Source organism: Tetrao urogallus, assembly GCF_951394365.1.
Source record: "Tetrao urogallus genome assembly, chromosome: 3".
Lineage (NCBI taxonomy): Eukaryota > Metazoa > Chordata > Aves > Galliformes > Phasianidae > Tetrao > Tetrao urogallus.
Genome location: NC_136815.1, coordinates 831026 through 844388, shown reverse-complemented (window position 1 = coordinate 844388; position 13363 = coordinate 831026). Strand labels below are relative to the sequence as shown.

At 53.8% G+C, this 13363-nt stretch overlaps 1 protein-coding gene and 3 pseudogenes across 5 annotated transcripts; all 4 read right to left on the bottom strand.

Moving 5' to 3' along the window:
- LOC306945280 (feather keratin 1-like) lies at nt 1-675 on the bottom strand (annotated as a pseudogene). Its single transcript has 2 exons — nt 530-675; nt 1-323 (listed from the first exon to the last, which is right to left on the bottom strand). The product of its transcript is annotated as a feather keratin 1-like (transcript).
- Nucleotides 676-3704: 3029 nt separating this feature from the next.
- On the bottom strand, nt 3705-5432 carry LOC306944463 (feather keratin 1-like; the record flags this gene model as incomplete). 2 transcript variants are annotated; one of them, XM_079533004.1, is made up of 2 exons in its annotated part: nt 3705-4081; nt 5336-5432. In XM_079533004.1, the coding sequence occupies 2 exons, from the start codon at nt 5421-5423 to the stop codon at nt 3705-3707; spliced, it is 465 nt and encodes a 154-aa protein (XP_079389130.1). The 2 variants fall into 2 exon arrangements, with proteins under 2 accessions (XP_079389130.1, XP_079389129.1); XM_079533003.1 differs by lacking the exon at nt 5336-5432 and having other exon boundaries at nt 3705-4007.
- A 3647-nt stretch (nt 5433-9079) lies between these two features.
- Nucleotides 9080-9727, bottom strand: LOC306944612 (feather keratin 1-like; annotated as a pseudogene). The gene is made up of 2 exons: nt 9610-9727; nt 9080-9396 (listed from the first exon to the last, which is right to left on the bottom strand). The product of its transcript is annotated as a feather keratin 1-like (transcript).
- Nucleotides 9728-12480: 2753 nt separating this feature from the next.
- On the bottom strand, nt 12481-12783 carry LOC306944528 (feather keratin 1 pseudogene; annotated as a pseudogene). The gene has a single exon. The product of its transcript is annotated as a feather keratin 1 pseudogene (transcript).
- Between the last annotated feature and the right edge of the window lie 580 nt (nt 12784-13363).

Sequence of the window (13363 nt, the reverse complement as noted above, 5' to 3'; positions counted from 1 at the left end):
TTAGCAGGGGTAGCGGGCTCTCCCGCCGTTGAAGCAGCCCAGGCCTCCGAAGCCGAAGCCGCCGGAGGAGATGGACACTCCCTGGGCGTTGAGGGCGCTGCCCACGGCAGCTGACACGGAGGATCCGACGGCGGTGCTCTGGGGGAAGGAGCTGAGGATGGGTCCCGGCAGGGTGACCATGACGGTGGAGGGCTGGATGACGACTTGGGAGTCCTGGCACTGCCTGACACAGGGCTCGTTGCAGCTGTTAGCCAGCGGGGTGGGTCCCCCACTGCAGGGGCGGCAGAGGTCGTAGCAGGACATGGCTGTGGGGTGGAGGGTCTCTGCAAGAGAGGGCGTTGGGTGAGCGGAGGGTGTTAAGGGGTGAGTGAAGCAATGGCGTTGGGTTCCCAGGTAGCGGGGAGGCCTTGTTGTTGGGAGCATGACAGAGAGGAGCTGGATGGGTTGCAGAGTTTGGGGTCAGAGCAAGGTATGGAGAGTTTGGCCAGGTGGGGTGGCCAAAGAAAGGCAGCAAGGGGTTCAGGCTCACCTGGAGGTTTGCAGAGGAGAAGGTGTCAGGAGAGTGGTGTGAGGGAGCAAGGCCCAGGGCCGGCTTTTATGCTGCTGTGTGAGTGCCTGAGGGCTTGGAGAGAGCCTCTGCGCATGGCAGCACTGTGCAGGGTGCAGCTCTTGCATCACCTAGTGTTGCCAGTCATGGGATGTGTGTTCTTCTTCCGGCAACTCTGCCTCTTTGTGTCCTTCTCTTGAAGACGTGTCCTTCTGACAGCAGTGGCTCCTTTCAAGTGAGAATGTTGGAGTGTTCTTGCATATACGAGTCAGGGCACGCGGAAGTAGTGGCCAAAGCACAGAATGGGAGCAGTGTTGACAGTGAGGTCATTGCTTGGCCTTTGTGCACTCTGCTTTGTGTCTTTGTTGTTAGAGGAGTTGCCAGTTCCAGATCTCCTTGGAAGCCTGCTCTGGGCATTCTAGGTATCCTGGTTTTGAAATCATGGCACTTCCCTTTCTGAGATGAATGCCCATCTCATTCCCCAAGGGATCCCAATAGGCGTCATTTCTGTCATCTTCATCAAAGTTATTCTTAATGCTTCCCGCCAAATTCTCCTGGAGAAGATCTCCAGCATGTATCTACAAAAATTCATCATACGTTGTGTGAACGGGTGGCTCCCAAGTCCAACTCAGAGGCTTTTTTAGATTTGGTTCCATCAGGCAGGTGACCAGTCTGGTATCAGATTAGCCAGCGCTGCGTGTTTGAATCTGTTCTCTTCCATGTCTTACTAAATGATCTGGATGCAGGAGTCAAATGCATACAAATTAAGAAATTTTTAGATGATCCTGACTAGGGATGAGCTGTTGACTCTCTCAGTATTAGGGCGGCCTTGGGAGAGCTCTTGAGAGACCAGGGGGCTGTGCAATCACCAATGGCACAAAGTTTAATGCGAGCAAGAGCTTGATTCTGCACCTGGCATGGGGATACCCAGGAGATATCTAGGTATTTGGGGATGAGAGACTTAAGAGCAGCCCCACAGAAAGAGATCAGGCGGTTCTGTTTGATGGCAAGTTGATTCTGAGTCAGCAGTGTGGCCTGGCAGCCAACATGGCTGACCGTACCTGGGATGCATCGAGATGAGAAGTGCCAGTGGGAGAGGGTAGGGTCATCCCACTCTGCTGTGCGCTGGTGTGGCCTCACCTCAAGTACTGTGCTCATCTTTAGCTTCAGCGGTACGAGACAAGGGGAGAGAAGAGCCAACAGAGCAGTGCTGGATCGCAGGGCTGATGCCAGTGGGATGAAGTTGCACAAGACCAAGTGCCGGGTCCTGCACTTTGGCCACAAAACTCCAGGCAGTGCTACAGGCTTTGGGCAGAGCGTCTGGAAGGCTGTCTAGAGGAAAGGGACCTGGGGGGATTGGTTGATTCTCAACTGAACATGAGCCAGCAGTGTGCCCGTATAAGCAAGAGGGCGTCCTGGCTTGTATCAGAAATAGTGTGGCCAGCGGGAGCAGGGAAGCGATCATCCCTCTGTAGTCTGCCCTGGTGAGGCCGCAGCTTGAGTGCTGTGTTCAGATGTGGGCCGCTCAGTGCAAGAAAGGCATGGAGGCCCTGGAGTGTGTTGAGGGCTGGAGAATGAGTCAGGTAAGTGGTGTGGAGCACAAGTCTTATGGGGAGCGGCTGAGAGGGCCGAGATTGTTTAGTGTGGAGAAGAGGAGGCTCCGGGGTCACCTTGTGGCTCTCTACCGCTACCTGAAAGGAGGTTGTGTTGAGGTGGGGCTTCATCTCTTCTCCCGGGTAACTAGCGACTGGTCTAGAGGGAATGGCCTCAAGTTGTGGCAGAGGGGATGGAGGTTGGGCATTAGGAAGTACTTCTGTGACAGAGTGATCAGGTGCTGGAACGGGCTGCCCAAGGAGATGCTGGAGTCACTGACCGTGGATGTGTTCAAGAAACACTTCGATGTTGTAGTGAGGGACGTGGTTTCCTGGGAAATATTGGTGAAAGGAGTCTGGCTCGTCTGAATGTCTTTGCCAACCTTGGTGATTCCGTGATTCTGAGTCCAAAGGCCCTGCTGTGTTGCAGCCACAAATGCTGAGGGTCCAGTCTGATGTCTTGTTTGCACTGATGGCAGTTATCTTAGAAAGGTGACGATAATGAGGAGATGATCCAGAAAACGGGGAGAGCTTCATCCCCCTCCTGTCTTCAAGAAATGAAGAAGGAAGGTGTGAGGCTCTGCATGCTGGTTGGCCTGACATTAGTCAGTGGGAAGGAGGTGAAGGAAATCCTTGCTGAAAGTACTGCCGAGCACGGAGTGGATAGGATGTGATGGGAATAGAGAGCACGGATGTACAGCCCGACCTGAGTTTCTTTGTCACTGACGTGTCCAGCTTTGTGTGTGAGGGGCTACAGGGACACTTGATGACTTTGCCGTTAGGAAACGCTTGGAGGCTTCCTCACATGATGTGCTGGTAGACACACAATCTGTGATCTCCTCGGGTAAATGGATGCTGAGGTGGACTATAAAGTGGCTGACCACAGGGGTCTGGTGGTCTGAGGTCAGTGACACAGTCGTGATGTGGTGATTTGATAGCTATTTTGGCCAAGATGAGGAAGTGAGGCCAGTGCTGTTCAGTATCTTCATGTAAAGCCCGGGTGATGGGAGTGGAGCTGACTGTGGACAGCCTGCTATTCCTGACTGCACTTGAGCAGTGCAATTGGACTATTTCCCTTTCTTTGTAGAAGATAATATGTGATGAGCAGAATGCCATCTGCTAGCCACCAGTGCTCTTGTTGACAAGGTGACATGGTTGCAAGAGGACGTCAAGGGGCCCTTTTGGATCCAACACGTTCACTTCTAGAGCCATGTCTTTGTAGTGGGTGAAATGGAAAGAGCATTAAGCAAAGGAATGAAGAGGAGGAATCTGCTGCTGGCATGCATGAGAACTTTATTGAGGAAAACACTAAAAGGAAGGATGCACTTGGTGATCGCCAAGTGGAAAGGTCACGATGTAAGGTGCAGAGACAGAAGGAAGTAAGTGCACTCATGTTTGCAGACGGCATGTTCTGAGGGTGTTCCCTGCTTGCTTGTTTTGTGCCATGAGAAGAAGAGCCGTGGCTGGTGTGGCCTTGTGCCATGGGTGAGACAGAGACGTGAGCTCAGTGCATGAGGTGCCTTGCAGGGTGCAGGTGTTTGGTGTCAGGGTGTGGGCGCAGGCCCTTAGCAGGGGTAGCGGGCTCTCGCGCCGTTGAAGCAGCCCAGGCCTCCGAAGCCGAAGCCGCCGGAGGAGATGGACACTCCCTGGGCGTTGAGGGCGCTGCCCACGGCAGCTGATGCGGAGGATCCGACGGCGGTGCTCTGGGGGAAGGAGCTGAGGATGGGTCCCGGCAGGGTGACCAGCACGGCAGGAGGCTGGATGACGACTTGGGAGTCCTGGCACTGCCTGACACAGGGCTCGTTGCAGCTGTTAGCCAGCGGGGTGGGTCCCCCACTGCAGGGGCGGCAGAGGTCGTAGCAGGACATGGCTGTGGGGTGGAGGGTCTCTGCAAGAGAGGGTGTTGGGTGTGAGGGGGGTTTTGTGGGTGTAAGGAGCTGTGCTGCGGTGACCAAGGGAGAAGGGAGAAGTGGGTTCAGGTGCAGGGAGTTTGGCATTGGGGTGGTGCAAGATCTGGGGGCAGAGGAGTTGTGGAGAACTTAGAATCATAGAATCATAGAATCACTAAGGTTGGAAAAGACCTAAAAGATCACCCAGTCCAACCGTTCACCTATTCCCAATAGCTCCTACTAAACCATGTCCCTCAACACAACATCCAGTCTTTCCTTGAACACCCCCAGACTCGGTGATTCCACCACCTCCCTGGGCAGTCCATTCCAGTGCCTGACCACCCTTTCTGAAAAGTAATACTTCCTCATGTCCAGCCTGAATTTCCCCTGGCGTAGCTTGAAACCATTCCCCCTGGTCCTATCACTAATGACACGAGAGAAGAGGCCGACCCCCAGCTCACTACAACCTCCCTTCAGGAAGTTATAGAGAGCAATAAGGTCTCCCCTGAGCCTCCTCTTCTCCAGGCTGAACATTCCCAGCTCCTTCAGCCTCTCCTCATATGGCCTGTGCTCCAGACCCCTCACCAGCTTCGTTGCCCTTCTTTGAACACGTTCCAGGGCCTCAATATCTTTCTTGCAGTGAGGGGCCCAAAACTGGACACAGTACTCGAGGTGCGGCCTGACGAGTGCTGAATATAGGGGAACAATCACCTCTCTGCTCCTGCTTGCAACACTGTTTCTGATGCAAGCCAGGATGCCATTGGCCTTCTTGGCCACCTGGGCACACTGTCGGCTCATGTTCAGCCGAGCATCAATCAATACCCCCAGGTCCATTTCCTCTACGCAGTCCTCCAGCCACACCGCCCCAAGCCTGTAGCGTCGCCTGGGGTTGTTGTGGCCGAAGTGCAGGACCCGGCATTTGGCCTTGTTGAAACTCATCCCATTGGCTCCAGCCCAGCTCTCCAGCCTGTCCAGATCCCTCTGTAGGGCGTCGCTACCCCCAGGCAGATCCACGCTTCCAGCCAATTTGGTGTCATCTGCGAATTTACTGAGGGTGCACTCGATGCCCTCATCGAGGTCATCTATAAAGATATTGAAGAGGACAGGCCCCAGCACCGACCCCTGCGGAACACCACTCACGACCGGTCGCCAGCTGGATTTGACTCCATTCACCACCACTCTCTGCGCCCGGCCCTCCAGCCAGCTCCTTACCCAGCCAAGAGTGTACCCAACTTGGCCAGGTGGGGCAGGGATTGAAGGGAATGGGGTTGCAGGCTCACCTGGAAGAGCTCAGAAGAGAAGGTGTCAGGAGAGTGGTGTGAGGGAGGGAGGCCCAGGGCCGGCTTTTATGCTGCTGTGTGAGTGCCTGAGGGCTTGGAGAGAGCCTCTGCGCATGGCAGCATTGTGCAGTGAGCAGCTCTTGCGTGCCAGAGCCTGGCCAGTCATGAGGTGGGGTGTGTTTGCCTTCCCACAACACTTCCTTTTCATTTCCTCGTGTTGTGGATTTGATCCTTTGACCCTGTCGGCACTTTTGAGTGTGACGGGAGTGACGAGGAAGGCGCATGTCTTGGAAGATGTTGGAAGGCTTGTGCAAAGCTTTGGAGGAGTGATGTGGTCTCGTTAGTGATGCCATCGTGTGCTACTCATGCAGTCGTGTTTGTGGCCACTTTGTGAGGTGCTGAAGGCAGGCCTCCTTAGAGGGCTGTTCTGTGATTCCCAGATGTGTTTGGCTTGAGACGCTGCTGGTTGCGCTGCACTGCACTCCCTGCCTGCCTTCTACTGAATTTGCTTTCCTTGAGCTTAGTCGCTGTCTTCTGTATTGATTGTGCTGTGTCAACACCTTGATTCCATTTTTGCTTTGAAATTTGTGTTTTGGAGCAAGGAGGCAGGCATTTCTGTGCTGTTTCAGCATCGGGCCATCCATGATGGCTTTAATATTTTTAGGCAGAGGAGTTCAATGTGTGGAGTTGAGATGTTGGGTTCGTTTATTGGTGGGTGTGTGAATGGATGAAGCAGCCATGAGCCCCTTCATGACCTCTTCTGGAGAAGATGGAGCAAAGTAGAGAGAGGGGCTGTTGAATGGGATGTGCCTAGGTGTGTGAGGCCTGCTTTCCGGGTGTGAGGCCGGAATGCTGAGGAAGCTGTGTGCAGTGGGTTGAGTGGAGGTCCTCAGAGAAGATCAAAGGAGTGGAGCGCGTTTACTGTGAAGAAAGGCTGATGGAGTTGGGCTTGTTCAGCCTGGAGAGGAGTTGGTTCCAGGGAGATCTGACGGTGGCCTTCCAGTACTTGAAGAGAGCTTACAGGCTGGGGGAGGAATCATCTTTTTACACGGTCTGCTTGCAAAAGGATTTTTTTTTAAGGATTGAGAAGAAATTTGGTTTAGATGTAAGGAAGAACTTCTTGACTCGGGTGCTGGTGAGGCCCTAGCACAGGCTACCCCTTCAACTTGTGCGTTGTGCATCCCTGGGGGCATTCAAGGCCAGGTTGGATGGGGCCCTGTTGGGAGGCCGTCGGCCCACAGAAGGGATGGTGGTTAAGATCCCATCCAACCTCCACCGTTTCGCATTTGTATAATGGTATGATTTGAGGCTGTGTCCCATGCCACGCTCATGCAGAAGCTGAGGCAGTGTGGGTTAGACAAGTGGAGAGCTTCCGAGGTGGACGGAAAGCAGCTGGTGGAAGGCCTGGTCCCAGAGCCTTGTGATGGAGGGCAGCAAGTGTAGTTGGAGGTAAGTTCCTCCTGCTTACCAGTGGACTGTTAAGGATCTCCTCTCCATGCTGCGTACTACTCTTGCATCGCGTAGTGTTGCGTGTCATCTGTTATGAGTTGCTCTTCCAACAATCTGCCTTTTTACATACCTGAGGACGCGTCCATTTGGCAGTGGTGGCACGTTCCAAGTGAGAGTACCGGAGGGCAGAGGAGGGATTTGGCACGTTGTTGTCAGAGGATGCGGAAGATTCTGTGTCCAAAGCACAGAAAAGGAGTCAGCGAGGTCATGGCTTGGAACTTGTGCAATATGGTTTGTGCCTTTGTTGTTAGAGGAGGTACCAATTACAAACAGCCGTGGAAGCCTGGTCTGGGCATTCTGGGTGTCCCAGATCGGAGAAGATGGCTCTTCCCTTTCTGAAATGAATACCCGTGTCATTCCGCAAGGGATCCTAATAGGCGTAATTTCTAAGGATTTCTGCCAAGATTTTCCTAGTTTTTCTGCATATGGCTCTGGGGAAAACGTGTGGCACAGAGATAGGCAAAGACAGTAAGCGTTGAGTGAACTGTTGCCTCACAAGTCCAACTCAAAGGCTTTTTTCAACTGTGGTTCTGCACCAGAGGGCAGTGGGCATGGAACAGGCTCCCTAAGGCAGTGCAGATGCACCATGGCTGCTGCATTTCAAGACAAGTTGGTCAATGCCTTCAGATCCACCGTTTAATTTTGAAGGAGCACGTTGTGGAGGCATGAGTTGGACTCATATGTTTGTTGTTCAGAATGAGGGTTTCAGTAATTCCTCGGTGAACTCTGAGGACGCAGTGTCTCGTGGGCTGCAGACCTGAGTTGTTTGTGGGGGTATTTGCATCCCAAATGGTAAGGGAGTGTGTCAGGCTGTCCGTAGTGAAGAGAGTAAGAGTTCTTTGTGTTGTTTTTGGGCGTGTGTAATTCTTGGATTTGTGGAGATCAGGAAGGTTCTGCATGAGTTGAATGAACCTGTAGAGTTGCACCCATGAGTGGTGAGGGTCTGCTGTGTTGACCATGCTGACATCAATTACGTTAGAAGGATCAGTGTAATGAGAAGCGGTTTCTGTAAACTGTAAGAGACTCTTGCTGTTCCCATCTTAAAGTAGTGAAGAATGAAGACGGATGGAACTTCAGCCTGGTCGGCCTGACATTAGTCCTGGGGAAGGAGGTGGTGGAAATCCTCCCAGAAAGTACAGCCATGCTCAGAATGGCTCAGCAACAGAAGTTGTTGGAAGTAGAGAACAAAGTTGCACACGCCCACCTCAGATTTTCGGCACTGAAGTGATTAATTTTTTGCATGAGGGGGTGAAGTGACATTTGATGCCTTTGTCTTAAGGAATGGCTTTGAGGCTTCCTCCCATGACATGCTTTACAGGCAAACTGTCAGCAAACTGCTCAGGTAAGTAGATGCTGAGATGTTCTTAGAAGTGTCTGAAGGCAGGGATCTGTTGGTGTGAGAGGAGTGACAGAGACCTGATGTGGTGAGTTCAGAGTTGTCCAGGCCAAGACGGGGAAGTGAATGAAACGCCTGTGTCAAAGCCTTTGACACTGTCTCCCACAGCATTCTCCTGCAGAAGTTGGCAGTCTGAGGCTTGGATGGGTACACTCTTGGCTGGGTAAGGAGCTGGCTGGAGGGCCGGGCGCAGAGAGTGGTGTTGAATGGAGTCAAATCCAGCTGGCGACCGGTCGTGAGTGGTGTTCCGCAGGGGTCGGTGCTGGGGCCTGTCCTCTTCAATATCTTTATAGATGACCTCGATGAGGGCATCGAGTGCACCCTCAGTAAATTCGCAGATGACACCAAATTGGCTGGAAGCGTGGATCTGCCTGGGGGTAGCGATAATGTAGATAATGTATTATGTGCTGAAGGGCATGTGCTAGGCAGCAAAGCTCTTGTTGAAGACACGGTTGCAAGAGGAGGTGTTGGGGCCCTTTTGTAGCAGACCTGATGGTTTCTAGAGCCATGTCTTTGTAGTGGGTGAAGTGGAAAGGGCATTGTGCAAACCACAATGAAGAGGAGGAATCTGAGGCTGACGTGCAAGAGAACTTTATTGAGGGAAAGACACTAAAAGGAAGGATGCACTTGGTGATCGCCAAGTGGAAAGAGCACAATTTGAAGTGCGAGGACAGAGGAAAGTTTAAGCGGCCATGTTTCCAGGCAGCCTGGTCTGATGTTGTTCCATGCTTCCCTGTTTCGTGCAGTAAAAAGAAGAGCCATAGCTGGTGAGCCCATGTGGCATCAGTGACCCAGAGGTGCCTGGTCAGTGCGTGAGGCGCGTTGCAGGGTGCAGGTGTTTGGTGTCAGGGTGTGGGCGCAGGCCCTTAGCAGGGGTAGCGAGCTCTCCCGCCGTTGAAGCAGCCCAGGCCTCCGAAGCCGAAGCCGCCGGAGGAGATGGACACTCCCTGGGCGTTGAGGGCGCTGCCCACGGCAGCTGATGCGGAGGATCCGACGGCGGTGCTCTGGGGGAAGGAGCTGAGGATGGGTCCTGGCAGGGTGACCAGCACGGCAGGAGGCTGGATGACGACTTGGGAGTCCTGGCACTGCCTGACACAGGGCTCGTTGCAGCTGTTAGCCAGTGGGGTGGGTCCACAGGGGCGGCAGAGGTTGTAGCAGGACATGGCTGTGGGGTGGAGGGTCTCTGCAAGAGAGGACGTTGGGTGAGTGCAGGGTTTTGAGGGGTGAGGGAAGCAAAGCCGTTGGGTTCTCAGGCAGCAGGGAGGCCTGATTAGGGGTTGTGGGGAGCATGACAGAGAGGAGGTGGAAGGGCAGCAGAGTTTGGGGTCAGAGCAAGGTATGGAGAGTTTGACCAGGTGGGGTGGCCAAAGAAAGGCAGCAAGGGATTCAGGCTCACCTGGACGAGCTGAGAGGAGAAGGTGTCAGGAGAGTGGTGTGAGGGAGCAAGGCCCAGGGCCGGCTTTTATGCTGCTGTGTGAGTGCCTGAGGGCTTGGCGAGAGCCTCTGCGCATGGCAGCATTGCGTGCAGCGAACAGCTTTTGCGTGCCAATGCTTGACCAGTGATGACACGATGCGTTTTTGTCTTCCGAAAATGCTGCCTTTTCATTTCCTACTCTTGTGGTTGTATTCCTTTGACCCTGTTGGCAGTGTTCACGTGGGACTGGTATTTGAGTCCATACGTGCTGAAAGTGTGAGTGGTGGGTGGGTATCAGGAGTGAGGTCACCGTGTGGCACTTGTGGTGGTGGTTTGTGGCTGTGTTGTGAGGTGTGTACGCCATGTCCTGGCATCCTTGTTAAGCTGCTCCATGCCTCAGTGCCTCTTGGGCTTTATTGCCACTGGAATTGCATTCCCTCCTTCCTTGCCTTTGTCCCACGTGACAAAGCAGTCTTCAGCCCGTCTCCCTCTCCCCCTGGGAGCGCTGCCTGCTCAGGTGTCTGCTGGCCCTGGTGCGTACAGAGGTGCAGCTGCAGAAAGGGGGCTGCCTGCTGTGCGCCTGGGGTGGACAACCAGAGCAGGATGCTGTCCGTGTGGGGCTGTGTCAGAGCTGACAGGGCTTTTGGAGTTGGGAGTACTGCCTTAGTCCCAGAAAGGTCCCAGTGTCCTCTCTCTATGCCACCCTTATCGGGGATCATCCAGATGGAAGCCTGGGCTTTGGTCTGACACAGTGCCATCTGGAGTTCCCTTTGTGCTGCCCGGTGGGATGTGGGAAAGATGCATGCTGCCGGTTGCTGGGTCAAATGAAGAACTTGTGCCCCTGGGTGTGCAAAAGTCTACAGGACCTGACAAGTTTCTCGCACAGATGCTGAGGGACGTGCCTGATGTCTTTGTAAGGCCCTTTTCAGTTGACCCTGTAAGGTCCTGGTGAATCGAAGTGATTCCTGAAGAATGGGAGAGACTCATCTCCCTCCTGCGTTCAAGAAATGAAGAAGGAAGCTGAGAGAAACTTCAGGCTGGTTGACCTGATGTTAGTCAGTGGGGAGGAAGTGAAGGCAATCCTTGCAGAAAGCAGTGGATGTACAAAGCCACCTCAGTTTCCTCTACACTGAAGTGATGTGCCTGGTGGATGACGGGGGGCCGTGACAGTTGATTGCCTTGCCTTTAGTAAAGGCATTGAGGCTTCCTCCCATGACGCGATCCCAGAGAAACTGTCAAAGAGGACGCAGGGGTGGGCTTGAAAGTGGCTGAATGCAGCAGTGTGGTGAAGTGCCCCGAATGTGTCAAGGCTCAGTAGTAAGGCCAGCAGTGTTCAGCGCCTGTATTAAAAAGCTGGGCGATGGTAGAGATCCCAGTGAGTTTGCAAATGGTAGAAGACGGGAAGGAGCAGCCGATGGCCCAGGTGAATAGTCCTCGTTTGTGAAGGATGTGGAGAGGCTGGGTTGTGTGTCACAGGGGGACATCCAGAGGCAGCAGGAGGGGACAGTGAAGTCCTGCAGAGGGGAAGCAGTAACAGGGAGCAATGGAAATGAGAGGGTGGCAGTCAGCTTTGCTGAGGAGGACCTGGGTTTTGCTGTTGGCGAGCAAGGTGATGGTAGGGGAACAACACAGCCGTGTGACAAATGAGTTCATCATTCTCCAGAAGGCCATTGGGAAGAGCATCGCTAGCACGCTGGAGGATGCACTGTTTTTTTTCTGCTCAGTGCAGGTGATTCAAGTTTACATTCCGAGGTGGAAGACAGACATGGATATGGTGGAGCAGCTCCAGTGCAGGGCTGATGGGCCTGGAACTTCCTTACGATGTGGAGAAGCTGAGACAGCAGGCAGTTTTGAGTCGGGACACAAGGATACTCTTGGTAGATCTTATCCTTGCGTATAAATCCCAGATGTTAGGGAAGGATGAGAAGAGAGCCAGCCCTTTTGCATGACTGTCTGCTGCCAGAAGAAAGGACAGTGGACAGCACTGAATTTGAACCTTGCTTGTTAGAGAAAGGAAGCTTTTTGCAGTGTGAGGGGGGCAAGCGGTAGAACCGGTTATCCAGCAGAATAATTGGTGTAGTCCCTGTCCTTTGAGGTACTGAAAGTATGGGCAGTGTTCCCTGTCTGACAGCTGTACCTGAGTGTGCTTGAGCGGGACAGTAGGACGGCGTGGTCACTACAAATTCTTTAACAGGTAAAGGATTCTGTGTCTATGTTTTTTTGGTCATTATAGGAGCCTCCTGCTGGGGTGTGCTGCCAGGGAGAGGTTGTTTCAGTGGACATGGGCAGAAGGGCGTTGGTGTGCCCAAGAGTTTGTGTGGGCAAGCATGGATGTTGCGTGATGTGCTGGAAGCCCAGTCGCTGCCCCAACTGTTCTTGCTGGTACCATTTGTGGCAGGGGAGGTCATGGGGCCCCCTTGGTCCCATCCGAATGGCCTCTAGAGCCGTGTCTTTGGAATGGGAGAGGTGTGAAGAGCATTTGCTGAAGAAAGGATGGAGAGAATTCTGAGGCTGGTGTGCAAGAGAACTTTATTGAGGAAATACATGAAAGGAAGGAGCACGAAGACTGAAAGCCATGGCTTTAAGTGCATGTAGCATAACCATCAGCATCAGTGTAGAGAAAGAAAAGGATTTAGAGAAGTACATTCAAGATATTAAATTTTTCAGAGGCCCTCCTTGTAAGCAGTGTTGTCAGGTCCCGTTCCCTGCTTGCTTCTTTGTTATGACGAATGAAGAGCCATGGTTGAAGAGCTGCTGATGCCATGTACTGTCAGTGACCCAGAGGTGCCTGGTCAGTGCGTGAGGCGCGTTGCAGGGTGCAGGTGTTTGGTGTCAGGGTGTGGGCGCAGGCCCTTAGCAGGGGTAGCGGGCTCTCCCGCCGTTGAAGCAGCCCAGGCCTCCGAAGCCGAAGCCGCCGGAGGAGATGGACACTCCCTGGGCGTCGAGGGCGCTGCCCACGGCAGCTGATGCGGAGGATCCGACGGTGGTGTTCTGGGGGAAGGAGCTGAGGATGGGTCCCGGCAGGGTGACCAGCACAGCAGGAGGCTGGATGACGACTTGGGAGTCCTGGCACTGCCTGACACAGGGCTCGTTGCAGCTGTTAGCCAGCGGGGTGGGTCCCCCACTGCAGGGGCGGCAGAGGTCGTAGCAGGACATGGCTGTGGAGTGGAGGGTCTCTGCAAGAGAGGGCGTTGGGTGAGTGCGGTTTTTTGAGGGTTGAAGGAAGCAATGGCGTTGGGTTCCCAGGGAGTTGGGTGTCGTGATGTGGAGCTGTGGGCAGTGTGGCTGTGGGGATGCAGGAAGGTTGCAGGGGTTGGGGGCAGAGGTGTTGTGGAGAGCTGGGCCAGTTGCGCTGGGTGAAGGAGGGCAGCAGGGTGCAGGCTTACCTGGAGGTTTGCAGAGGAGAAGGTGCCAGGAAGAGTGGTGTGAGGGAGCGAGTCCCAGGGCCGGCTTATATGCTGCTGTGTGAGTGCCTGAGGGCTTGGAGAGAGCCTCTGCGCATGGCAGCATTGTGCAGTGAGCAGCTCTTGCGTGTCAGAGGCTGGCAGGTCATGAGGTGGGGTGTGTTTGCCTTCCACAGCTCTCTCTTTTCATTACCTTTTGTTGTGGATTTGATCCTTTGACCTTGTCGGCAGTTTTTAAGGGAAAATGACTATTTTGTTGCATTTACTTGGAAGGTGTGTCTCATGATGGTGGTTGGGAGATGCATCTAAGGCATGGAAGAGTTGTGGTCTTA